General features: G+C 42.4%; 1 protein-coding gene across 1 annotated transcript; it reads left to right on the top strand.

Annotated features, from left to right (window-relative positions):
- Positions 1-303: 303 nt before the first annotated feature.
- DIABLO (diablo IAP-binding mitochondrial protein) lies at positions 304-16,894 on the top strand. Its single transcript, XM_083151321.1, has 6 exons — positions 304-461; positions 895-1,009; positions 3,802-3,930; positions 12,253-12,363; positions 14,176-14,272; positions 16,024-16,894. Exons 1-6 carry the CDS (start codon positions 412-414, stop codon positions 16,251-16,253), a joined length of 732 nt encoding a protein of 243 aa, XP_083007447.1. The 5' UTR covers positions 304-411; the 3' UTR covers positions 16,254-16,894.
- Positions 16,895-27,907: the final 11,013 nt, after the last annotated feature.

Here is a 27,907-nt window from a genome sequence, read left to right as displayed (position 1 = left end):
GAAAACGTGAACTGTTGGGGATCCTGAGGACCAAGGATGAGAACCACTGATCTATGGCATTTACAGAAAGATATGAACCTCTTCAGCACCATGCAGGCTGTATTCAATTGTATGAATGCCATTAGTACTATTATGACATAGCACTGTCCCATATTAGCTATAATACTGTATTATTATGTACATAACATCCTAGCTATATACTGACAGCCTGATACTAATACGTAACACTAATGCAATAAACTGGTTTCAATCTCTTGCAGCATACACAGTAACACGCTCCTCCCTCCCTGCCGGCGCGGTCACAGCACAGCAGCATCTCGCTACCCCGCAATGAACCCTCCAGGCTTCCGTCCCTGTACTGTGCCAGATACTGGGAGACGTTGACCGTCACATCCTGCTGCCACCAGTAAGATGGCGTCTGTCTGTAGAAGAGTCTTCAGAAGTGCTTCCTATCTCCTCAGGTACAGGGAGCTGATCATTATCACATTATAGAGGGTATTATAGAATATGTGTAGATATTAACCCCCAAGTCATTATCTTATGTTACTCCTTAGGGAGAGGTGAAGGGTGCTACTTGTAGTCACATCAGGAAGTGTGGGTCTGGGGCACTAGCTCGATAATCATTCAGTAATAGATAACATTGCTAGCCCCTACCTGCTGATTGTAATAACGTACTGTGAGTGACCCTGTCAGAAAAACTAATGCCCCTATATTTGCTCCTGTACTTCTCAGACCTCTGTATTCACACTATTAATGTGAAACGGTTTCATAGTACACCTATAAATAAGTGGCTGGTACATCTACATTTACATCAGCACCTACAAACAGAACATAAGGTGTTATCATTATGTTGTTCTTTTATCTGTATCCTCAATATTTATGTTCCTGATTTAGGCAAACCCTCCCAGTCATTCATAGGAGGCACTTTCCTGGTCTTTCAAATGGTTCCTGGCGACAGGTGCTCTCAGTTGGAATTGGGACAAGTCTATGTGCTGTTCCCGTTGGACAGGTAACGTGGGAATTCCTCTTCTGCGCTCCTGTCTTCTAGGGAAGTTAACTTCATTTGTTTAAATAATTTTTTATTATAGTTTAACATTTTGTGTTGGATTTTCAGTGTATAGAAGGCAGATAACTGGTGTGCGGAGACACATTTATAGTACTAACTAACAAATAATGTCAGACGTTCTGGATACATTTACATCTGTGACTGTTGACCTACTACATTACCTATTTAGCAATCCTAACTGCTTATAAAGTTCTGTGTAGCTGCCTTTACCTGCTTAATAAGAACGCTTAACTGTGCTTAAGTGTCCAGAACAGTATAAGTTCTACCGTACAGATACTCAGAATGTTAGTATATTCCCATGACCGACGCATTGGATAAGCTGCTGTTCTAAAGTTACCAAGTAGCATTTTAGCAAAAATATTCTACAGCCTTTAATTTTTCTCAGCTATGTCAATGTATCACATGCACCTCAGTATGTGTTTTGCTCTTCTGTCCTGACCATGGGAAAATCCAGTCATGTGACTGTACTAGGTGCAATGTGAATGGGCATTTATGATAACGGGTTATATAGAAAATAAAATGGTCTTGTCCATAGCCACCATGGGATCCTGTCACTTTTCTATATATATTTATACTGGTAAGCCCGCTCGAAGGAAAAGCTTTGAAAGCTAGTCTGCTACCTTCTGTGTTTTGTGCATGTGTGAGAACGAGATGTAGTTTCACTCTCTGCCAGCAGATGGCAGTGTTTCGGAGGCTCACGGACACTAGACCGTTTTCCCACTCTTTTTGTATTAAAGATTCTTAACATTATTGTTACATAGTTTTGATCGCATCGAATGCGATGCGATCAAAACGATGATTTCATTGTACAATCACCCTGTATGTTATATGCACCCCCATTGTTAATGCCACCACTAATTAAGGCATGCGATAGTATGTGATTGGTGCCGTGCTAGGAAACAAGTACCCACATTTCTTGTTAATCCAGATCAACAGTAAATATGGAATAAAGCAAAGTAAAATGAGTACAAAATTTCTACTAGGTTACAGCCCCCTCTCCCTCCAAAAAAAAAGGAAAAGTAAAAAAAAAAACGTCTCAAAGGTCCATTGCGTTGCTTTATAAGGGCTTTGCTCTGGCTCTCTTGGTCACTGCCACACCTACCATAGACTAGATTTACTAGTCTATGGTAGAGCAGGGTTGGCAAAAAGGTCAACTGTCTTTAGGTCGACAGGGTGAAAAGGTCGACGTTGGGAAGGTCGACAGTAAAAAGGTCGACATGGGGTTTTCACCTTTTTTTTTTTACCCGAATGAACCGCACAGTATTCTATTCTCCATGCTCTAGTGAATGGTAAGGCATGAAATACCGCCTGTTGGCTCAAAAGAACCCTGATAACCCAATGTCAACCTAATGATTGTGCTGACCTTTTGACCATGTCAACCTTTTTCATGTGTCGACCTTCAGTGGTCGACCTAATGTATGTCTACCTTAATCTTGTCCACCTAACGACGTATTTAGTTTTCCAAATCGCCAAGCTGGTGCACAGCTGTAGTCATTACTAACTGTCACATTCTCAAACATGCTGCATTCATTCCTACTATAGATCCACAGGTTGTCTGAAATACATGAGTTGTTGGTAGGTCTTGAGAAAAGGTTTGTCCACCCCGGTCTAGAGCTGTGGTTCTCTAAATTAGTCCTCAGGCTTCCACACAGTTCATGTGTTCCAGGTCACCTGAGGATTTTTAAAATGTGACAGTTGGTGATACAGAGTGCATCTGCCTGGTGACCTGAAAATCATGAACTGTGTGGGGTCCTGAGGACCGAGTTTGAGAACCATGCTCTAAAACAAACTACCCTCATCAAACACATACCTAGTAACAAAGCCTTACGACTCACCTCTTCATTATATCCTATCAGCCCTCCTGATTACTTTAATCCCCCCAACCTTCCACATATTCTTTCCCAGAGATTAAACAGCTTTCACAATCGCCCCTGTACACACACTCCCAGCAGAGTACACGCTAATCCCATACCACGAACCACGGAAGCCTTGGAAGTAGTGATGGAGCAGTTGGTCACTTGTGCCATTAACGTGGGGGCTCCATCACAAATACCAAAGGGTGGCGTTATAGGAGTCAATTGCTATAATTGCCCCTCCCTTCCTGGATCAGCCACTTTTCCCTTATTGGCAGTACCCTTTTCTGTAGTTTTAGCTCTCTTCCTTACCCCATCTGCACATCTGTGCCCTTCGGGGTAAATGTAATAGAATGGCCAGGTTGGTTTTGCCTGGTTAATGATTGTTGCTTTAAAAAATACAGCCATTCTTGGAAAAACCCTTGCACAGCTGGCTCTCGCACCCTATTACGTTTACCCCCATGACTCCCATCCATTACCAGCAATACAGAACCAGCAAATACCTATTTTATATCCTATCCAGCACCCCAGTGAAAATGATTACCTACTATTACTAGCCAGTTCTTATGCCATACTATCCATGCTGCATTTGGTTGTATTGTTTTGTATATAATTATTTATGTACATTTGTATCGGTAACCCCTCTATAACACTGTGCAAACTTTGTGTTGCCCTTTAAAAAAAATAAGATTTTTTATCTTCCATGCTTGTTATCAAACAATCAAATGGTTTGTTTTCTAACAAATTTTTTTTATGTCTGTAATCTCATCTTTTCTCTATTTTATTTGCTCGCATTGGATGGGTCATGCAGTCTCTGAGTGCCATCTATTCTGTCATTTAATAAACTGAATTTTCTGCTTCCCTTTACATATTCACCTGAAGAGGTCGGAACCATCACTGTCAAATGAGTCTCTGATCAGAAGAGCGGCTTCTTTGGTAACAGATAGTACACATACCTTCCTGTCACAGACTACGTATGCGCTTATTGAATCACTTACAGAATATACTAAGGTACATTGTGTAATATATATGCATATACCATCCCACTGTGTCCCCTGCACTGTTGGAGAAAATCCATCCTACACTTTTGTAGAACGTCTGATTGGTCTCTCTCATTGCTGCTAATTTTGAATCCCATAATGCTGTTCATGCATCTGCTTTATAGTACAGTTAAAATTGGTGCAATGAGGGGAACTGCACACTAATTGTTGAGTATAGGCATCAGTATCTGTTCAACTGCACTCTGTATGAGGGGGTGGCTAGTGACAGATGGCGATCTATGGACACTTGAGATGTTAGGAGGGGGAAGGAGGATTCTATAAATACATATTTATCTTTCGTCCAGTCCGATGACACAGCTTAGGATGGGATGTAGGAGGGGTCCGCAGGAGCCAGGCACCTATGCTTCAAGTCTTTGGGAGCAGGCTCCTCCCATCTGCATCCCACTATGCCTCAGTTCGTTTTAGGTGCCCACAGGAGTGGGTGCTATGCTGAGCAGCTGCGCGTCCTGTCAGCTCTCTGTTTGCAGAGGGAAGTGGCTGCTCCCTCTGCACAGCGCTTACCTCTAACTACAAGAGGTTTCCTGGGCTCCGGGTTCTAACCAGCTCCTTGCCATTTCTCTCCATGCTGCGGAGCTGAAACTGGGCAAATTTCTACACAGAGGTCTCTCCTGGAAAGCGCTTCCCCCGCTGATTGCTGGCAACAGAAGAAATCGCAGATAAGTACACTGATACATTACTCTGTGCTTTGCCTGGCATTTTGCATTGTATTTTTAACATGACTGACGAGTGCACTTCCATTGCTGAGGCAGAGGGAGCGAGGGGCATGTTCTATTATTGCAAAAAGTGTAATGCAAAATTAACATGTGAACAAGGGGACCAGGAGGAATTGTGACCTTCCTGTGATGCTGTTCCCTGTGGGTCGCGGGCCCTGAAGTCTGAGATAGCTGAACCAGCCTGGGCTGTTGCTTTAGGAAGGTTTATGAATGCCTTAACAGAGGCTTTGAGCAGGCAAAAGGATTCCTTGTTAGGGTCTCCTGGCCATGTCCATTCATCTCAGGCTTCTGGGGGGGTCTGTTACCCCAGCGCAGGGGGACCCCATTTTACTGCAGGCTATGCAGGATACTGCTCAGGGTGTGTATAAGATGACATCCCTTATGGAGCAGTTTACCAAATCCTCTGAGGATATTGCAAATAGGCATGCTTTTTTCTATCCCCTCCCCCACCCCCCTCTTTTGAATTTAGATTCTGATGATGATGGGGTGTGTAAGGATGATTTGGGTTGGACCCAGAGCGAAGCAGATACTTCTGTTTTTGGCATTGAGGATTTAATTTTGGCTGTTAAGCAGTCTTTAAATTTAACTGAGGAGGGGGGGTGGAGAGCACATTTCTCCCAACTACTCCTAAGCCTACAGGCGCTAAATTTGGAGTGTTGAAGCCGTCCTTTCGTCCCTCCTTTCGAGGTGGAGCGTCTAACCGTGGACAGGCAGTGGAAGATTTCAGGCCGGTAGAGGAAAGACTCCCAAGTCCAAATTTGGGGTCTTTGCAAAGAAACATGCAACAAAAGGTGAGGATAAGTCCTCTGCATGACGGGGCGGAGGTTCCCCATTCTGGGATCAGAGTGGTTGTTTCTGAAGGTTACCGGATGAATCTCAGGGGTCCTCCCCCACGCAGATTTCTCCCTACTCCCTTACCACGGACCGTGTCCCTGAGGTCCGCGCTCCTGGGAGCAGCCTTGTTTCTCAAGGAGAAAGGGGTAGTGATCCCAGTACCTCAGGAGGAGAGAAAGAAGGGATGTTATTCCATCCTTTTCTTAGTACCCAAACCGGACGGGTCTTTCAGACCCATTCTAAATTTTGAAATCTTTAAATGGGTGGATCATTTTTGCATTGGAGTCTCTGCGCTCAGTGCTCCTAAGCATAGAGCCGGGAGAGTTTCTGGCATCAGTGGATATTCAGGCTGCGTACCTCCATGTACCTATCCACAAGGAACATCAGTCCCTACTCCCGTTTGCAATTGGAGAGAACCATTGGCAGTTTCAGGCTCTGCTGTTTGGTCTGGCAACGACCCCGAGGGTGTTTACAAAAGTTATGGCAGTCATGGCTGCAGCCCTCAGACTGAAGGGTAAAATAATTATTCCTTATCGGGACGACCTTCTATTCAAGGCGGAGTCAGCGGAGAAGCTTCAGGAACATCTGAGCATCGCGACACAATTCTTTAGAGACTAGGGGTGGGTACTAAATCTACCAAACTCTCATTTGACACCCACACAGAGTCTGCGATTTCTGGGGGTGATTTTGATTACGCTCCTGCACAGGGTTTTTCTACCAGAACCCAAGTCAGTGGAAATTCGGCAGATGGTTTTGAATATTTTGCAAGCACCTGCACCTACGGTGTGGCAAGGAGTACGGTTGCTTGGGAAAATGGTGGCAACGTTCGAGACTCTTCAGTTTGCCAGGTTCCATTCAAGGATTTTCCAATGGAACATCCTGTCATGTTGGTCGGGAAACGCAAAGACCATGAAACAGGAAAGGTTGCTTCTGTCTCAGGAGTCGAGAGAATCCCTGATCTGGTGGACAGATGTGGAGATTTTACAGCTGGGACGTACCCTCCGCTCCTGGGATTGACTGGTCATCACGACCGATGCCAGTCTCAGGGGTTGGGGGCGGTAGTTCTTAAGCTACAGGGCCTCTGGTCAAGGGAAGAATCCAGTTTTCCCATCAATTTCCTGGAACTTGGGGCTGTCTGGAATGCGTTACTACAGGTGGAGGAGTTCCTGAAAGGATCACCATTACGGGTACAGTCCAACAATGCCACAAAAGTGGCTTACCTGAACCATCAGGGCAGCGTGATGGAAATTAAGGAAGTCTCACATATTTTCACTTGGGCAGAGATCAACGTTCCTGTGTTGTCAGCGGTCTTCATTCCAGGGATCAGGAATGAGGAAGCGGACTTCCTCAGCAGGGAGACACTGCTGGAGGGGGAATAGTTGCTTCATCAGGAAGTGTTTCAGAAGCTTGTGGATCGCTGGAGTCTACCAGAAATAGACCTGATGGCGACAAGGAGCAACTGTCAGGTACCAAGATTTTGTTCTCTAGTAAGGGATCCAACAGCTTGGGCAGTGGGTTCCATGACAGTTCCTTGGAGTTTTCACATGGTGTACATATTCCCTCTGTTTCCCATGCTCCCAAGGGTATTGAAGAGAGTAAAGGGCCAGGGCGTGCAGACTATTCTAATTGCTCCGGATTGGCCCAGGAGGTTGTGGTACTCCGATGTACTGAGATTGTCGACGGATTCTTGGTGGATCCCTCTTCGACAGGATTTGCTAAAGCAAGGACGGTTTCTTCACCCCGGACCCAGCTTGTCTCAATTTGAGGGCGTGGCTTATAAAATCTCCTTATTGAAGAAGGGGTTTTCTGATGCGGTTATACAGACCATGCTTAAGGCTCGTAAGCATGTGTCTGCAGCCAATTACCATCAGGTCTGGAAGATATATATTAGGTAGTGTGAACTTCAAAAAGTTCACACGTCTAGGTTCAAAATTTCGAGACTTCCGGCAGAGAAACCATCCTGCAGGATGGTTTCTCTGCCGGACTAAGTCTACTGTCTTTGAAAGTTCAAATATCTGTATTGTCGATCTTCTTTCAAAAGAGGGTGGCTTTGTTACTAGAGGTTCAGACCTTCTTACAGGGCGTAACTAGACTTAAACCCCCTTACAGGCAGCCGGTAGCGCCTTGGGATTTGTCTTTGGTTCTGTCAGTTTTGCAAAACCCTCTAAGATCAGCTGAACATAAATATGTTTCTTGGAAACTGACATTTTTGTTGGCCATTGCCTCAGCTAGGCGTGTGTCAGAGTTGGGTGCCTTGTCCTGCAAGTCACCATTTTTGATTTTTCATGATAGGGTGTGCTTCGAACAGTACCAAAATTCCTTCCTAAGGTAGTGTCTTCATTTCATTTAAACCAGGACATTGTTTTTCCAGTGTTTTCTCCCCCTGAAGGGGTAAGCAATAGGGACAAATTAAAGAAATTGGATGTGGTTCGTGCCTTGTGAATTTATGTGGATAGGGTAAAGGACATTCGCAAATCAGATTTGGTTTTGTATGATGTGCATAAAATTGGGTGGCCTGCTTCTAAGCAGACCATTGCTCGTTGGTTGAGTACAAGAATTGCCTTTGCCTACTGTAAAGCAGGTAGGCCTGTTCCTTCACGGATAAATGCACATACCAGCAGGTCAGTTGCTTCCTCGTGGGCGGTGCGCCATGGGGCTACAGCGGAGCAGTTGTGTAGGGCTGCCACCTGGTCCTCTGTTCACATCTTTACCAAATTTTACAAGTTTCATGAGTTTGCGTTGGAGGATGCTTCATTTGAACGGACAGTGATGAGACCTGTCAGTCAGCGTACCCTCCCAAAGGACCGGCTACGTCCCATCGTAAGCTGTGTCACCGGACTGGACAAAAGAGAAAAGGGGATTTTTGTAAGAACTTACAGTTCAAACCCCTTTCTCTGAGTCCAGTCTGGTGACACAGCAATCCCTCACTTACGCTCAGTAAGTTATACCGTTCATGTGTTATCATGTTATGGTGCTGTGTGTTTGCATATAAGATGTTCAGGCATTGTACTGAGTTTTGTATCCTAGTGTGCTCTTGAAGTTGAACTGAGGGATTGTGGGATTCAGAAGTGAGGAGCCTGCTACCAAAGACTTGAAGCATAGGTGCCTGGCTCCTGCGGACCCCTCCTACATCCCATCGTAAGCTGTGTCACCGGACTGGACCCAGAAAGGGGTTCGAACGGTAAGTTCTTACAAAAATCCCCTTTTCTTCTCCAGCTATTGGAAGTAAAGATACTTATGGTTCTCAGACGCTGATTACTGCACCTTCCTGCATTATACAGGGTCAACTCACAAGCCTGGATATCTCCATGGAGTACTATCTGCAGTGTTCATAGAGCAGCAGAAGCAGTGCCATCTGTGTGCAGCAAAGTACACTATATGAATACTGCCTGCTATAGGGTATTACACATGGGATCCTGAAGCACCTGTACGCCATAATAAAGCTCACTATTTTATCTTACTGCTGCTATGGGTATTTCTTTGTGTTTCCACCTGCAATTATGTGTATAATGGGATCTAGTAATTTATGCAAATGTTTTTTTACAAAACGTAACATAGTAATAAAAGCTGAAAAAAGATGTTAGTCCATCGAGTTCAACCTATCTAACTTGTAACTACTGACTTGAGTAAGTCATATATATATATATATATTTTTTTTTTTTCCCGGGTGCCGGACACGGTCCCGACAGTCAGGATCCCAAACGTCATTTACCCGACTGTCAAAACACAGGCAAGTGCCCAACGGCCACCCGCTATTTTCCCTTGTAGGGACAGATGGCAGTGTGGGGAGAGGGAGCCTGTGAGAGGCTTGTTATCAACATTGGCAGCTCATAGCTGAACCATTTGGAACGCCCAGATTTCTATGGGCGTTCCCATGAAAATGCTGGGCGTTTTCCTGGGGACGCAGATGCGCTGATGCCTGCCCAGGGGTGGGTGGCTGACGTCACATGATGTCAGCGCCCGTCACCCCCTGCCATCCAACAGAAAAGTCAGTTTAGACTGATTTATTTCCGAATGGGTGAGAAATCATTTGATAGTCGGCGACAATTGAATGATTTCTCTCCCCCTTCGGCCGCATGCAAAGGGATGTGTTCGCAGACACATTCCCCTGCATGGTACCGAGGTGATTCAGTGGTGGTGGGGGGGTTTGACCGGGTGGCGCTAAGCAGCGAGCAGTACTGAATCAGGACCTTAGTCCCAGGTTGATTCCTTTCCCAGAACAAAAGATGGAAATGGTGGCGCTGGACTGGTTTTTCTGGTGATGTTCATAATGTAACCATAAGTGAAAAGGAAAAAAATTGTGTAAATGACGCAATACATAAAAATATATTAAATGAATAAAGGAGGTTCCAGGAGCTCGTACCAAACTCACAATGTGATTAACGTAAATGTGTGTATAAAAGTTTATTTAAAACTTATTTTAAGGGGATCACTAAGTGAAATAGAAGACAATGGTATACCAAGGAAAATATGTCCAATGCTCTCAGATGCGTACCGTACTCGCTTGGGTAACGGACGCAATAAAGCATATAGCGGTTTCTTTAACAGTCAGAGAACCAGAAGATATGTAGAATAATCCACATGTGAAGATCAATCATTGATCCAGATAGATCCTTCATGCACGTAATGGTTTCTTTAGAGACCTTTTAACATCCCAAAAAAACCTAGTGTTTGGTCTCCCATGGATGTAAATATAGGGAGAAAATAAACTGGTTTCAGTAAAAATATTTAAGAAACATGAAAAAACAATTGCATACACTTTGGCCAAAGAGCCACAATCACAGTGAAGCACAAATTAAAAATAAATAAAAACAGTAATAAAATCTCACTCTTTGCCAACATGTTTTGACAGACCTTCCTGTCTTTTTCAATGCTGGAGAATGAACGAACAGGAAGTGGTATATATCCCATCATGGAGAAAGCACTTCCGGTTCGGATCCTGTCCGAGATTTAATCCTATAAATGGCTCCACATAAAATATACGGGTTATGTCTTTAAATAGTCTATTTAGCAGACCCACTATGTGCCAATGTAAACAGTGAGCCTAGTGCTGTGCGAAGTAAGTGGAATAGAATATAATTTGCCATGGAGCACAGTCATGCTTCCGGGGCTTGGAACGCAAACTCAAAATCTATTGTCATAGATTTAACGGAACTCGATGGTGTGCGGCTGTAAACGATTCCCCTTTCGGCGGAATGGAACGCATAGTATAGGTAGCTGGAAATAATAAGTGTAAAGGGTTCTTAAAGTAAAAATACTAGTGTAATTTAATAGCGTGCATACTTATTAACAGATGATTTCTTCATACTTAAAATATAAATGAAATCTGTGTAAATAAATAATGAAATAACCAAATGTATATAGAAATAGAACATTACAGAAACCATTTTATCTCAAATTCGTAGTTTAGGCCAAAGGTGACAAGGATGATAAATTAAAAATCCACCTCATTTCGGTTTGGGCTAGGCGAATATCCCTATTATTAGAACGCCAATTAGATTTTATAGTCTCTAGTCCCCCAAAACCCATAATAAATTTAGTGAAACTATTATGTTGTTCAAGAAAATGTAATGAAAAGGAATGATCTTTAAAACCTTTTTAACATTCCTAATATGCTCGGAAAGACACACTTTTAAATTCCTTTTGGTCTTGCCGACATCATTTGTCACAAGAACACCGAATGGCGTAAACCACATAATTTGTATTTCAAGTAATAAATTGTTTAGGTTTAATTACATAATTAAGTCTGATTTCTGTGAACTTTCTAATTTACAATGGGTAAGATTTGCACATGGCACAATCGCCACATCGGTGGAAATCATTATTTTGTTTAGAACCTCCTATAGGTTTATCAATAAAGGCACTCTTTACTAATTTATCTCTAAGGTTAGCGGCCCTTCTATACATACATTTAGTGGTTCTAGGTAAGATGCAATTTTTTTCTTTTTCACTTATGTTTACATTATGAACATCACAAGAAAAAATGTCTGAATCAGAAAATGGGATTCGATTACAAACAAGTTCAGTGCCACCATTTCCATCTTTTGTTCTGGTGTACTTTCTAGTGAGGATTGTGTTGTGGTCCTCCATTGGCTTTGTGGCTGCAAGGACTGGTAGCACCGTGGGACTTTTCTCACGGTTTGTTTATTGATTCCTTTCCCACCAGCAGAAATCCTGGGTTGACGCTGATTCACATGCAATAACCAGGGATATACCTTCGTGTGTCAAAGGGGATTTATTTGTTTCCATTAGGCTGTCGGAAAGTCTATTTCTGCTTTTGGAAAATCTATAAAACCTTAAGCTTTTTTTGCTTTATAAAAGAAAATCCATTATCTGTACATGAACATTGTGAGTATTTACTCAAATGTCCTTTAGCAAATGCTGCGAAGTGCCACAGGGAAAGTTTTCCTTATTTACATGACACTTGTTCAGATAAGTATGTTAGCTATTCAGCTATTCTCCACCTTTCCAAGCCTCAAGTGTCTACAACAAGTCATGTTTTTAGGATTTGTCTGTAGAAATGTGATAATTACCTATGCCACGGTAGATGCAATCCAGAATAATGACCCTTTGGGGGTAATGGAGGATTGAAGTTGAAAACCTCTGCATTAGATAAAATACTTTGTTTACATTTTCTTAATACATATATTTATTACTTTTGTAGTAACATACTTGCCAATTACAGCATATTATCTAAACACTAACGCTGATCCTCTTCTGTGCAGACTGTGCACGTGCTTATCTCGCTTCAGCAGAAATACATATCCCTTCTGGAGCAAATGAACTCGAGTGAGGAGAGCGCCATCTGGCAGGTGATCATTGGGGCACGTGTGCAGGTAAGTCTGAACTTTGCCAGAGGTTGCCAGGTTGGGGTTGACATCTAAGAAAATCTATACAAGGTACATATGTAATCAGGAGCTACCAGGAGTAAGTTACACTGAACAGCAGCAATTAGTCTCCAAAGAATATAGATAAATACACTATTAAAAAAAACCAGCACTTCCATAAGCATAATAGGCCCTTCTGACACAATTGTAAGATCATTTGTAGTTGCCACCATAACAAAAAGTAACGTTATCGTGCTACATATTATTTATGTAACATGTCTATTTATTATTAGGGGCCATATGAAATGCCTAGAACTCAGTAAACTTGAAAAACTGAATTTCTCCCACATCCAGCAGGGGACACTGCTGTCTTCTACAATGGGGATAGAGATGTGGTCTGGAGGAGTCATCACTTTAACAAAATCCAGTGTGGCAGGCCCCTCCCAAAGGAGTTGGATCCCTGGGCTCTGGTCAGTGGTCTTGGGCTCCTGCTAGAGGTGTGTGTGTGTGTGTCTCTATCTCTCTCTCTCGCTCTCTTGTCTGTCTTTCTGTCTCTCTATGTCGTGCCGGGCTGCTACCTGGTCAGGCGTTTTACAGGTTTGACACTTTTGCTAGGTCCGCGTCCAAGTTTGGCCAGGCTTGTGTTACAGGACAATCAGCGCTTTCCCTCCCATGGGGGTAGCTTTGGTACGTCCCCATTGTAGAAGACTGCAGTGTTTCCTGCTGGATGTGGGAGAAAAGAGGAATTTGGTACTAACCGTTAATTCAGTTTCCAAATCCACAGGGGACACTGCACGCCCTCCCAGTGCATTTTCTTTGCCAAAAGTGTACGCTGTTTGCAAGTTGTGTGAGGGTGTTTCCTTAGTTTTGTGCTTTTTACTTTGTCTTCTCTTGCTCCTTCACGGAGGTACCCTGGTCTCTTTTCCTCTCGGACACAGTTTTTTTTTCCTAATACTGGGGTCTGGATGGGGGATAGATGGGGATTTTGTTAAAGTGCTGTTTCCTCCAAACCACATCTCTAACCCTATCATAGAGGACTGATGTGTCCCCTGTGGATTTGGAGAAATGGAATTAATGGTGAGTACCAAATTTCTCTTTTGACCAACACCATCTTCAGATGGCTTTGATTCCAGAAAGGAGAAAGGTCATGCATGTGCAAAATGCAGTAGCTGTGCTAGGCATAATGGGGCCAGATGCCTTTAGAAACAGTAGCATTGGAGCAATTTAGAATTTTAGATTTAAAAAAAAAATATAATCTACTGATATTTTTTGACGTATAATTTATGTTCAATAGTAATAATCAAATTGACTAAGAGAGATGCTTCCTAGCATGCAGTCTGCTAATGACATGTGGTATTTATGGTTAAAATTAGAACTATTGTGAAATAATAATGTTCAGCAGTCAAAGGGAGTTAATGTAATTAGTCTGGCGAGCTGAAAAAAAAACCCACTTTCCTTTTTCAGTTGCGGCTGTTTTCCACCGATGTAGTTTCCCGTTTGTAAAAAGTTGATTGGCGAGTTACTCAATGGTCCACATTTTTCTGACAGTTGAAAAATTTGCACTTTTATTTTAATAGTTGTATTGTAAATTCGACTAAAAATTATTAAAAAGTGACACATTTTCAACAGTTGGGTGTAAATGCCCAGTTTTTTTTTTTTTGTGGCCAAAAGATACAAAATTAGTGGATTCCAGCCCGCCCATTGGGTGACTCACAGTAATCGTGTTATTGTATGATACGATTTACTATGACTGGAGTGGTGACACTACAAAGCTCTTGCAATGTTGCACTACAAACAGGTTTTATTTTCCATTGGTTCTAGATAAAAAATCTGCAGGAACAATATCTGAAGTATGAGGCTTGCTGGATGCGCGCTGTGAGCCTCTCCGAGATGGCGGCAGAAGCAGCTTACCAGGCTGGTAAGTATACACTGCAGAATGACATTACCTTTAATTCTAACAGTAGTGGAAACTGTGCACGTATGCCACATGGATTATACAGTTAAATGTTTACAATAATATATTTACAGTAGAAAAAATAATAGTTTCCAATCCTCACTATAGTACGGTACTTTGGTTAAAGGTCAGTCCAGCTGCAATCTCCAGTACTCTCTTCCGCTGGTGTAGTTATCTGGAAGTTGGCTTAGGTACTCAGTAGTGATTCTCAGGAGATGTAATGTGTATGTGGGTGTACCTAATGAGTTTCACTGCTAGCTCTTGCAGCCTTTTCATAAAACTCTGCAACACTGCAGGGCTATAGTAGTAATCATATATAGAAACTAAACAAAGACGTATATGGAAAATATGCAGACATTCAGTAGAAGAATTAAATCATTTACAAGTATTCATTTTAGAAGTTAAAAAAGTGGGTATATTTGTCTTCTGCTTAGTACCAAATGGTTTTCCTATCAATTAGCTACACAGAGTTCCACCATACAAATCTGCCTGCTGAACGACACTGGAGGAAGTTGCACTATTTAGCTGAATCATCTATGCCAGCTTCATGCTGTCCTCCTAAAATATGCCATATCTTTCTCCAAACAAACTCCTCTTAGTCCTCTAATCCCTGCCACCTGTTTGCCAGCATCAGCGCACTCCTGTCCCTTACCTTCCTCCATCAGTGTCCATTGACTCTCACCAATGAGAAGATAAATTGGTAATTTCCACCTGTATTTCCAAGAGATTTTTCAAACGCAACATGTCTACAACGGAGTATACTTCACATAGAGTGTTCTTCATATGGGCAGAATGGCTTTCCTCCATACAGAAGAGATCTGTTCTACGTATGGGCAGAATGGCTTTCCTCCATACAGAAGAGATCTGTTCTATGTATGGACAGGAATGGCTTTCCTCCATACAGAAGAGATCTGTTCTACATATGGGCAGCATGGCTTCCCTCCATACAAACAGAGCAGCATTACTATGTATTGGATGGTCAAGAAAATGCACTCCTGGCTTCTGTTGTACTTAGGGATGCCAATCCCGGGGCATTTTTTCAATCCCGGGATCCGGGATTGAAAAACGCTCAATCCCGGGATTCCCGGGATCCCGGGATTGGCATCCCCATCAAAAAAACCCCCATTTTTAGCATAGTACCCACCCCGGCCGACCCGCACATCTACTTACATTAGGGTGCGGGCGGGCGGCCGGGAGTGGGTTTGGAGGTGCACGGTGCCTCCCGGCAAGTGCACCTCCATAGAAGACGGCAGGCGGGCGGCGGAGACGAGGCTGGCAGGCGGAGGCGGGCGGAGTCAGGCCGGCGTGCTGTCGGGAGGCGGGGAGGCGGGCAGGCGGAGGCAGGCCGGCGGTCACTGGTGACGTGTGGCCTGCGCAGCGTGACCTCTACTGTCACGCTACGCAGGCCGCACGCCGGGTCAGGCTACGGGAACAGCCGGGCAGCGTCTGAGATAGTGCTCAGACGCTGCCCGGCATTAGACTGCGCATGCGCAGTCTAATCCCGAAATCCCGGGATTGGATTCTCCAATCCCGGGATTGAAATCCCGGACTTTTTTAGGCCAAATCCCGGGATCCTGCCGATCCCGATCCCGGGATTGGCCACACTAGTTGTACTCCACAATTTAGTGACCGGCACATGGTTAATGAAGTTATTGAATAATGTAAAAAATATATATATTTTTTAACCATAAAATGTATTAATTTTCAATTTGTAGGTGCAGATCAAGCCTCTGTAACAGTCCGAAATCACATCCAGCTGGTGCAAACACAAGTACAGGAGACGCGGGAGCTTGCACGTAAGGCAGAAGCCCTTCTGGCTGCGTCTCAGAGTGAGGAGATTAGGAGAACAATTACAGAGGACAAGGACCATCCTCCAGATGGGGGGAATCCCATCATCAATCTTTCTGAGGATGAGATTCCTGAAGCGTATCTGCGGGAAGATTGAAGCATTTTGTGCAATTGCCCTTACTCCTGGAACAGGCTCTCATGCTATGAATTTCCCAAGTACTAATGAATGACACGGAGCCAATGTTGAAGATCCTGCGTTAAAAAAAAAAAAAAAAATTCTGGTAACAGAAACCATCAGGCACTATCGTATATATATGAGAAAATAATGATTAACTAATGCGGTGCATTTACTTACCTATTAATCTCTTAAATAACCAGCAGGCATATCGGTGTAACACAAAACAGATGGCTGTCCGTGATGGTTCTCTTATCTATAGTAGGAGAAAAAAAAAAACTTCTCACCTTTTACAGTTTGCTGCAATAAAGGAAAACCAGGATTTGTGGCACAGATTTGTGTTTGCGCAATGGATGTGCTTATTCAGAACAATACAAAACACCATGGCCTATCGCAGCGCTGAAAATATATGAACAAAAATGCACTTAATGAGCCAGGTTTCTAAATAGTGTTTTTTTACCTTTTTCTTCAAAAGTATTTGTTTTGCATTCGTTGTATATTCTAATTACCTTTGACCCTGTTTAATGGTCTCAGTACTTGGTGGTATAAATTACCTGGATGCCAACCACTGGAAATTTATTTGCCAATTTTATTAAACTTGAAACAAGCCGTTAATGCCCTAACTCACCACGCCTTTGTCTTTGTACATTTTATACTATGTGACAATCTTAATGTTCTCCATCGTATCTGATATCTAAGAAACTAAGAGGCATATGATTTACTGTACAGTCATGCCATAGCATCACTTATATACAGAGATTTCTGTTATTCACAGTCTAATCTGTATATTAGGTGCTTTATACTTTTAGTAGAACAAGTAAAGTTTATAAATTTCCTTTTTCCGCTTACCTTGAGTCTTGTTGGAGAAAGTTTAGTTTATATAGCACACTAACTTATTCCTGTAGATTGATAAAAACACAGGTAATGGTGTCCATACTACACTCACTAATAAACCTTTTTTTGTGTGTGTGTATACATATATGCCAATTATATGTATACACAAAAAATGCAATATAGCCAAAAAAGATTGTTTGGATTGGCCTGGTGTTCATGAATATAAAAAAAAAACCACATCCTGAGCAATATGTAACTGTTATAGACTGCCTCAATTCTGTTATTATCTTTGTCTTGTGTCTAGTTGTTTCCAAGGTCGGACTATATCATTATGGAGAATGTATTACATTTCAGTTATGGGGCATACACACAGGGCAATTTTAAGTTCACTTAGAAATGAAGCGTGGATTACTCTGTGTGTACTTCCTATAATGATGGCGTTGTGCCTGCAGAGATAGTTACTACATGCACTGTCTATCCTGCTTATAGCACATAAGGCATAGGCAAAACACTGCTCCGCTCAGGTCGTAGATGTATAGCAATGTGTGCTGAGGCAGCTCACTCAGTACGGGGCTCTGTTGGGTGTATGGAGCTTTAGTTGGCGTCAAGCGCTGGAAGACCGACATGAAAATTACGTTGGTTAAAAACAGAATTTTGTCAAATCATTTTTCTTCCAAAGTAGCTTCAGGGATTGACTACCTCCTGTACCTGCAGATCTTTTGGGCTACTATGTACCAGACATAGGGGTAATTGAGATGCAGGCAAAGGTTGCGTTAATGTTGTTGCTATGGTGTTTACATGCTGGCAGTGGCACCACATCCTGCTGTCCTTACCTGTCCACAACCTGAACTTACAAAACTGATCACAGCCCTACAGTGAGGATCGAAAGTTTGGGCACCCCAGGCAAAAAATGATTTTAATGCGCAAAAAAAAAGCCAAGGAAAGATGGAAAAACCTCCAAAAGGCATCAAATTACAGATTAGACATTCTTATAACATGTCAAGAAAAGTTTGATTTTATTTCCATCATTTACAATTTCAATATAACAGAAACAAAAAATGGTGTCTGCAAAAGTTTGGGCACCCTGCAGAGTTAATACCTTGTACTGCCCCTTTGGCAAGTATCACAGCTTGTAAACGCTTTTGTAGCCAGCCAAGACTCTTTCAATTCATGATTAAGGTATCTTCACCCATTCTACCTTAAAAAAAGTCTTCCAGTTCTTTGAGATTCCTGGGCTGTCTGTGACGCACTGCTCTTTTAAGGTCGATCCATAGATTTTCAATTATGTTGAGGTCAGGAGATTGTGAAGGCCATGGCAAAACCTTCAGTTTACGCCTCTTGATGTAATCCACCATGGATTTTGCGGTGTGTTTAGGATCATTATCCATTTGTAGAAGCCAGCCTCTCTTTAACTTCAGCTTTTTCACAGATGGCATCAAGTTAGATTCCAGCTAATTTTGGACGCTTATTGAATCCATTTTTTCTTCTACCCGTGAAATGTTCCCTGCGCCACTGGCTGCAATACATCCACAAAGTATGATTGATCCACCCCCATGTGTAACAGTTGGCCAGAGGTCCTTTTCATTAAATTCTGTGCCCTTCCTTTTCCAAACGTACCTTTGCTCATTCCGGCCAAAAAGTTATATTTTAACCTCATCGGTCCACAGAACTTGATTCCAAAATGCATCAGGCTTGTCTATATGTTCATGTGCAAACTTCAAACGCTGATTTTTGCGGTGAGGACGTAGAAGAGGTTTTCTTCTGATGACTCTTCCATGAAGACCATATTTGTACAAGAATCTATAAATAGTGGAATAGTGAACCACAACCCCAGTGTCTGCCAGATCTTCCTGGAGGAATCGTGATGTCAAACGTGGATTTTGACTTGCTTTTCTCACAATCCTGAGAGCTGTTCTGTCTGATATTTTTCTTGGTCTTCCAGATCTTGCTTTAACTTCCACTGTTCCTGATGACTGCCATTTCTTAATTACCGTATATACTCGAGTATAAGTCGACCCGAATATAAGCCGAGGCACCTAATTTTACAACAAACAATTGGGAAAACTTATTGACTCAAGTGGGACCCTCACTCGAGTATAAGCCGAGGAGGGCTTTTTCAGCATAAAAAAAGTTCTGAAAAAGTAGGCTTATACTCGAGTATATATGGTACATTCCGAACAGAGGATATGGGCATCTGATCACGCTTTGCTATCTTCTTATAGCCTTCTCCTGCTTTGTGGGCATCAACTATTCTCAGTTTCAGTGTCCTACACAACTGCTTGAGGAACCCATGGTGCTGATTGTTGGGGCAAGGTCAGATGAGTCTGGGCTTTTAAAACCTTTGAGATTGACATCACCTGGTCTTTCCAGACGATGATTGAGAACAATCCATGCCAGGTCTCAGCTGTCCAAAGGGGGCAGTGCATGCTATAAACTCTGCGGGGTGCCCAAACTTTTGCAGATGCCATTTTTTGTTATTAGAATGGCTAATCTGTAATTTGATGCCTTTTGGAGGTTTTTACATCTTTCCTTGGCTTCTTTTTGCACATTAAAATGAATTTTTGCCTGGGGTGCCCAAACTTTCAATCCCCACTGTATGTGCAAGATCAGAATGCTGTTAAATTGTAGCTGTTGCAGCGCTAATCCATCCAGGCAAAACTATCTGTCCATTAATAAACACCCCGTGTTGCTCATATTTGGTCACTCTCAGACATCGGTAATTTTGCGGTTTGCAAATATAATGCCTTTATTTTGTTTTTTCACAGAAGCATATCACAAAAATATAGTACGCACTTTTTCATAATAGATTCTGCACTGGAATATAAATGCACATGTTTACGGTTATATTTTTAAATTATTCTTCTATCCTATTCTTAAATTATTGCAAACAATGTTTAAGATTAATATAGAAAGCCCAGTGTGAAGGCATCCTGTTTTTTTGTGGAAATATGGGGAATTTTAGTTGGCAGTTTTGAAAGTTGGACTTGTTAAGATCAATTTCAGAAAGAAAAAAGAACACAATAAAAACCTGTTCTCTCAGCTTGTGAATACACCTCTTTTTCTACATGCAATGATAAACTTCCCTTTTGCCTATACTTCCTAAGCTCATAACATTATGGGCCTGCATATAAAGCGGAGTACACATCTACAGATAGCGGTATGGTGGGAACAAAAATCTGGTAATGTATGTGAGCATATGACAGTCAGCCATTCACTTCTAAATGCTGGAAAATGGACAGAAACAATTGTTTGGAATTGTTAAATCAAATTAATTGTACCAATTTACCCGAATGAACATTGTCTATTTTCCAATGTTTGTGAACAAATGTTTCATTGTCATATACGCTCATACATGAACAGATTTTTATTGCCACTAGATAAGTAAAGATTTATTTGTCCAATCTATGTATCAAACACTAGATTGTGGGGGGCGTGGCCTGGCAGCCATAGAGAGAGGAAGCAAGTGCCTGGAGCGCAGGCTCCAGGACACCATTCGCTCTGAGTTAGCTGAGATTAGAAAATATATTTCCCAGCTAGGTGATAGGATGTCTAAGTGTGAAGACTCACAAGACAATATGGCCCAGGCATATAATGATCTCCGCGAGGCATCGGCACAACAGGCGGCCATGGTCCACGCACTCTCCCAAAGGTTAGAATATTTGGACAATTTCAGGATTCGGAGTGTGTCGGAAGACATACATGTGAACAGTCTGACATTATCTCACTAGAATCTTCAACGACCTCATGGGGAAAGCCAAGTTCCTCCATCACCTTTGATAGAGCTCACAGAGCTCTTCGCCCATGCAGTTCTTCAGCAGATCAACCTAGAGACATTATTTGTCGCCTCCATTATTTCACGCAAAATTAAGATATCCTGCGCAAGACCCATTCCCAAGATTCAACTGAGATTGATGGGCAGAAGATACAAATCTTTCAAGACCTATCCTGAACTACCCTGCAACAGAGATGTGCACTTTGACCTCTCACTGCTGAACTACGTCGACTAGATGGTAGAACTAAAAACAGCATCAATTCTGAAGTAGGTGTCGAAATTGTCGAGGAGACTGAGAATGAATAAAGGAAGGGAAGAACAGGGCAGGAGCGCTGGTGAGGTAAGTAGGTAGGTTGAGTATGTAAGGAAGGAGGACCCTACTCATAAGAGTTAACAGACTAAAAGGAGGTGGGTGGACGAACAAAAAACAATAGGATAAGTAGGAACGGATGGAGGGGTAGGTTAGGCAGGAGAGGAGGAGCGAAAGAGGTTAGGAGGAGGAGGAGGAGGGATAGGCTAGTCGGAAGAAGTGGGTTTTGTGGGAGCGCTTGAAGGAGGTAAGGGAATCAGAAAGCCTAATGGGTGGCGGGAGGTTGTGCAGGGGGGAAGCACAAGAGAAGTCTCGGACACGGGAGTGGGAGGAGGTGATTAAGTGATATGTCAGGTGGCGGAGCGAAGAGGAAGGGAGCGTGTATAGAGATCAGTGAAGAGAGGTAAGGAGCGGTGGAGGAGGAGAGAGCCTTGTAGGTGGTAGTGAGGAGTTTAAAGAGAACTCGGAAAGAATCGGGAGCAAGTGAAGAGATAGACAGAGGGGGAGGTGGAGGTAGAGCGGCGAGAGAGTAAGATAAGCCTAGCAGCGATGTTAAGAATGGATTGTAGAGGGACAGAGATAGCCCTGAGAGAGGGATGTTGCAGTAGTCAAGGCGGGAGATGACAAGAGAGTGAATGAGAATTTTGGTCTATATACACAATACACTTATTCCCTGTTTTTGTAAAAAAAAATAAAAAAATTGAAAAATTCGAGTTCATAATTGTGTTTACAAACCATGATGTTATTATGACGGTTGTCAAATTGCTCTACCACTATATTCATATCTATATCATCAGATATCCAAATAAAAATGGTTATTAAAAAAATATATACAGGTTGAGTATCCCGTATCCAAAATGCTCGGGACCAGGAGAATTTTGGATAACGGATTATTCCGTATTTCGGAATATTTTAATATTTCAATGATGTATTTTGAAGTATCTTGCATGTATGCTGTATAAACACATAATATACACACAAATATATTTTATTACCACATAAAATACACACAAATATATTTTAATTGTTCAAAAAACAAGGTTTCAAAACGTGAAACAAAATGTGTGTACTATCTCAGCACTGAATTTGAATGCCAAGCAATCATTGTCTAGCACATATATAGTGCCAGTTACATATCATGTCCCCAGTGATGCTGTTACAAATGTCCCCAGTGAGTTTTTAGCAAAAAAAAAAATTTTTTTCACTTTCTGGAATGTCCGTATTTCGGAATAATTCGGATAACGGATACTCTGATACGGGATACTCGACCTGTATATATATATATATATATATATATATATATATATATATATATATATTATATATCCACTAAAAATTCCAGCGTCACTCACAGCGACTGTTCTTTTTTTTTGTATACATAATTACAAATTCAGACAAGTCAATTAATTGAAGTTTAGTTAAATTTTGCACCCCAAAAAAAAAAGAACCATTGCTGTGAGCAATGCTGGCAATTTTTGTGTATATTTTGAAGATTACTCTCAGCAATATTGGCACTCAAAGGGTTAATAAACCTATGATCAGAGGCAGAGCCCATTTAGGTAACCTCTCCCAGTAGACCGCCAAATCTGAAACTGAACGTAATAGGCAGCTCATGGGAAAGTATAAATGACAGCAAGAACAGTAATTATGACACTACTGTGCATTTGCCAATTATGACAAGAGATGTAATTATCAGCCTAGATATAGAATTAGTGTGTGCAGTGTAAAAAACAAGATGCTCAGCAGGAGTGGTGAGTGTTCATATTCTAGGCCAGGGCTTGATAAACAAGCAGATAAGCAGCATTGCTTCTATTGGTGCTTTCATCTATGAAATAAGTGTAGGTAACCCATATCCTACACCATGGGTCTTCAACCTGCGGCCCTCCAGATGTTGTGAAACTACATGTTCCAACATGCATTGCCACATTTTTTCCTATAAGAGCATGCCAAAAAACCCCGGCATGCTGGGACATGTAGTTCCACAACATCTGGAGGGCCACAGGTTGAAGACTTGTGTCCTACACCAACCATGTTCTAATCTAGTGGTTCCCAACCTCATTCCCCAATGCACACTGAGGCGTACGTATACTAATGCTTGATTGTATAGTCAATTTTATTTTGACTACACAAGCATTATTTTTCGCCCTTCAAATCATAAATATACCAAGCTTATCTTTTAAAATAGATTTTTAACTAAATAGAAGTTTGGTGATTTTATTTTCAGTTTAGTATAACCATTTCAGAATGAAGATAATAGAACAAATACTTTCCTATGTATTTCCAATGGACACCTTATGCAAGAAGCAGCCGTCTCCCGTATGACCCACATCTCTCATGGTGAAGAAATTGTGCATACATAGACCTCGTTCGATGCATGTGCGGAGCCATTACGCACAGTGTCCTGTATATGCAGCAGCCTTTTACCGTTTGGGAGCCGGGAATCCAAAGATGCAGAAACTACTGTCACTCTCTGAATGAAAGAACCTTATGTTATTTAATAACAAATACTCAAATTATTTTTTTCCTTTTTTGATTGCTGAAAGCATCCAAAATCAAGTAATCTGGAGTGATCACAGAGCCTTTTAGCATTATTATTGGCTTGATTCATTGACAGACGCTATAGTCATTGCAGCTGCAATTAAGGATGTGCACAATTATAAAAATCAAAACCTAGCAGCCTGACGGAGCAATCGCAAAGGTCCTGCATACCTATCCGTCCGATATATATCTGGTGGGAACAAAAATCTGGCAATATATGGGAGCGTATGAGACTCAACCATTTGCACCCAAATGCTGGAAAACCAACAATAAAGTAAGTGACTTTAACCAATTTAGCAAATTAAAACGAAACCATAATTTTTATCCATTTTCCAGTGTTTGGGAACAATTGATAGTTTGCCATTTTCTCCCATACATTTCCAGATTTATGTTCCCACCAGACAGATTGAACAGATAAATCTTTGTGTGTGTGTCCAGCTCTAGATTTTGGTGCATGTGCAGTACAAATAATATGCAGTTTACCAATTATTACTTAATTGCAAAAACAATGCAATCTAGTTAAAAACGCTCGGAGCTAATCACTCATTTTCATTTACAAGTCAAACAAACACCACACTTTAGCCCTATTTGGGAGTAAGTAATGTTTAACATCTTGCCTACAGCATACAATGTAAGATGTATGGATATATAACCATCACAAATTCATGGAAACTCTAGAAATGAAACACAAACAGAACACCGCAGTTAGCAAAGTATTGGGGGGGGGGGGGGGGGGGGGGGGGGGGGAACTATTATCTATTTATAAAAAAAAAAAAACAGCAAAAAAAAAAAAAACCACCAACCTTGTCACCACATATTTTCAAATATGGAACAGAGACTTCTGCAATTATTTAAAAAACAATAGGCAACTTAGTGTAGTCTGTTCTTTGTTACCAGCAGTGTATGGCAAAATAAAAGTTGCTCTGTGTATATAGGTCATCTCTTCTTCATGACCAGTCTGTTTCATAGGGGAAGTACGTGTAGTCTTCAGCAGTATGGGGGTTATTCCGATTCAATCGGAAAGTTACAAGTGGGGCAGATGTAACATGTGCAGAGAGAGTTAGATTTGTGTGTTTTATGGTTTCTGTGCAGGCCGCAGGGTAAATACTGGCTGCTTTATTTTTACACTGCAATATAGATATCAGTTTGAAGTACACCCCCCCCCCACCCAAATGGAACACTCTGCACGTTACAGCCCCACCTGCAGCACATATGGTTTTGTCCATTAGAGAGTGATTGTGCCTTTCTGAGTGAATCAGAATAACCCCCTATGTGCTATGATGAACGCTTACTAATATTTGTACTTCATAATCTTTACACATCCCTAATGCAAACTCGATAAACCTACTCTGGAATTAGCATATGTTCCCTTCTTGTGTACAAACTCTCGAGTCGTACAGCAACTTCTAAACAAAAGCCTAACCAATATCAGATGACTTAATGTTTGTGTATTCTCACTTGTTGCTTTCAAGTATACAAATATTTACAGACAGTACAGCAGGCATTCCCAACCTCTGTCCTGAAGGTAAACCAACAGTGCAGGTTTAGGGACATCCAGGCTTGAGCACAGGTGACTTAATTAGTAATTGTGAGGTAGATGTATGAAGCAGTGCCTGGTACTTTATCAACACCCAATCAGCTACTAACTGTTCCTTTTTAATGCTGTGTACACACGGGGGAGATATATTGCTCAGCAATATATGGCTCAGTTTCTACTTTACATCAGCGAACAGAGATGGTCGCTGATGAAAAAGAAACTGCCGGGGGGAGCCCGGCAGTGGTAATCAGCTGGTCGCAGGAGCATGTTCCTGCGACCAGCGATCACCACAGGGGCAAAAACGGGAGCGCGCACCCGGCGATATATCGCCGGTGCACACTCCCATTGCGGGCAATATGGTCGCTGAGCGACCATATTTCCAGCGATTTTGGACAAAATCACCCCCGTGTGTACGCACCTTAACTCCAGCCTGTAATTTAACAATCAGGAGCTGATTGGCTGGTGATAAAGTAGCAGGCACTTTATCACTGCTTCATACATTTACCCCTCTTTTGATTTAAACATCTGTGCTGAAGCCTATATATCACTGAAACCTGCACGTGAGGACCATGGTTGGGAATGCCTGCTGTACAATGTACACTGAGAACAGGTGCATTCTAATATGTAATGTATTCTGTGTAGCTTTTCTCACCTACTGATATGAAGTTTGTTCTGGGATATTTCAGACTGTTACCTCCAGGTACAGTTTGTCAATAGAACCCGGGAGTCACAGCTGCCATTGCACTTTGCACACTGTCAATACTTTACAACCTATTAATGCAAAGTTCAATTCTATCAGAAATCTTGGTACTTGTGTATAAGCATGTCACCCACTACACTATTTGCTTAGTGGGCTATTCTGCGTAGTGAATTCGCATCGCATGGCACGTTTTCATGCCGTGCGATGACTGCGATGCGATCTCGCTACTTAATTTATTCACTGCACCCTGACCGCCGATCGCATAGCATCGCATCACACGCATTGCATGGCACGTTTCCGTGCCGTGAATACAATGTGATCCCACTAGTTAAATTATTCACTGCACCCTGACCGCATCCCCGCAAAATCTAATGCGATCGCATGAGATTTTTTGTGCGTTGTGATTTAGCACAACACCCCCCCCCCCCCCAGTGTACATGTGTATGTGATGCAATGGGATTTAGCTCACCCCCGCTATCCACGTCACCCCGAAGCATGGTGAGCGCAGCCACCGACCTTTTCATACCCCCTCCATCCACATCGGCGTGGAGTTGATTTTATAAAGTGTGGGCTAGCGCAGTGTGCCTCTCGAGGGGATGTGACATACATTAACGTAATCCACGTCCGCTCGCCATCCTTTGGGCTCAGCTATATAAAATAAACTCCACGCCAATGTGGATAGTGGGGGGTATGAAAAGGTCGTGAAGTCGTGTAACGCGTCTGCTCGCCACGCTTCGGGCTGGCGTGGATAGTGGGGGTGTTTTAGGAACATATTCACACCTGCCATATCATACATCTGAGACAGTAACAACTGTGTCCATGTCGACATTCGGGTAAAAAAAAAAACCCCATGTTGACCTCGCACCTGTCGACGGAAAGTCATGTACACTGTTTCACCTGTACATTCTATATGTCGGGATTTTGACTGACTACGCTGTATGCTGATTCTAACTGCGTAACGGGCACCATGATAATATACAAGTACCATATTAACAAGTGAGATTGCATCGCACGGCACAAATACAGGCCATGCGATGCGATTTCACTACGCTAGCGTACGTATGCTAATTGGGCGCCGTGCTAATACCAGCAATAGCTTTAATTTTATAATAAATTAGTTTTGACATGAGGCAGGGGTCCTCAACAGCAGTCCAGGTTTTATGGCTCTCCAGGCTCAGGCACAGGTGACTTAATTAGTACCTCAGTCAGCTTAATTATACCATTGGTGCATAAGCAGTGATAGCCATAAAACCTGGATGGTTGGTGTGTCTTGCAGACCGTGGTTGAGGACCACCGACATACAGTACTTTAACCCCTTCCCTAACTGTACTGAGAATTTTCCGGGCTATGCTCCAATGCCCAGACTGGCAAACCCAGAAAATTATCGGGACTGCCGCTGTCTGTGCTGCTGAGCTGAGTGCGGAACTGCCTGGCCCCGCCTCCTGCCCCCACCCCCCCGGCTGTGTGCAACGTGACCTTGTCACACCACACAGCAGGGTTGCCGGGACACTCAGTGGTAATGGTTTTTTTTTAGGGATCGCTCTCAAAAATAACCCTGCCCTGTGGAGAGCGCTCCCAAAAAAACCAAAACACACCAGTGAAGGGGTTAATAGCAGGAAGCGATCCTGGTACCCATTTTATGTTACTATGCACCTTTTCCACAAAATGTTTATATGAAACCAATTACCAGCCCATCAAAATGACTGAACATTATAGTAATGTCCGCTCCAACAGCTGTGTGCATCCGAACATAGCAATACTTGAGATGTTCAGTTAGGAAACATCTAATGGCCGCTGGCATGCAAACCAATGGATTTTCCCCCATAGGGGTATCAAAAAGAATGTGTGCAGATTTATATGGCTGAATTAGCGAGTGCAGTGGATGTGGTGCTATTAAATTTTATTGCAACATTAATTTAAAAAAAAAATAGGTTTCACAAACGCA

The sequence above is a fragment of the Crinia signifera genome, chromosome 1 (assembly GCF_055691185.1).
Source record: "Crinia signifera chromosome 1, ASM5569118v1, whole genome shotgun sequence".
NCBI lineage: Eukaryota > Metazoa > Chordata > Amphibia > Anura > Myobatrachidae > Crinia > Crinia signifera.
The sequence above is the reverse complement of the archived record's forward strand: the minus strand, read 5'-3'. Positions and strand labels throughout refer to the sequence as shown.

Excerpts from the sequence above, each read along its gene's own strand:
- DIABLO (XM_083151321.1), top strand. The coding sequence starts at position 412 with ATGGCGTCTGTCTGTAGAAGAGTCTTCAGAAGTGCTTCCTATCTCCTC. Across the intron at positions 12,364-14,175 it reads TCATTGGGGCACGTGTGCAG|ATAAAAAATCTGCAGGAACA; the intron begins GTAAGTCTGAAC and ends CATTGGTTCTAG. Across the intron at positions 14,273-16,023 it reads AGAAGCAGCTTACCAGGCTG|GTGCAGATCAAGCCTCTGTA; the intron begins GTAAGTATACAC and ends TTCAATTTGTAG.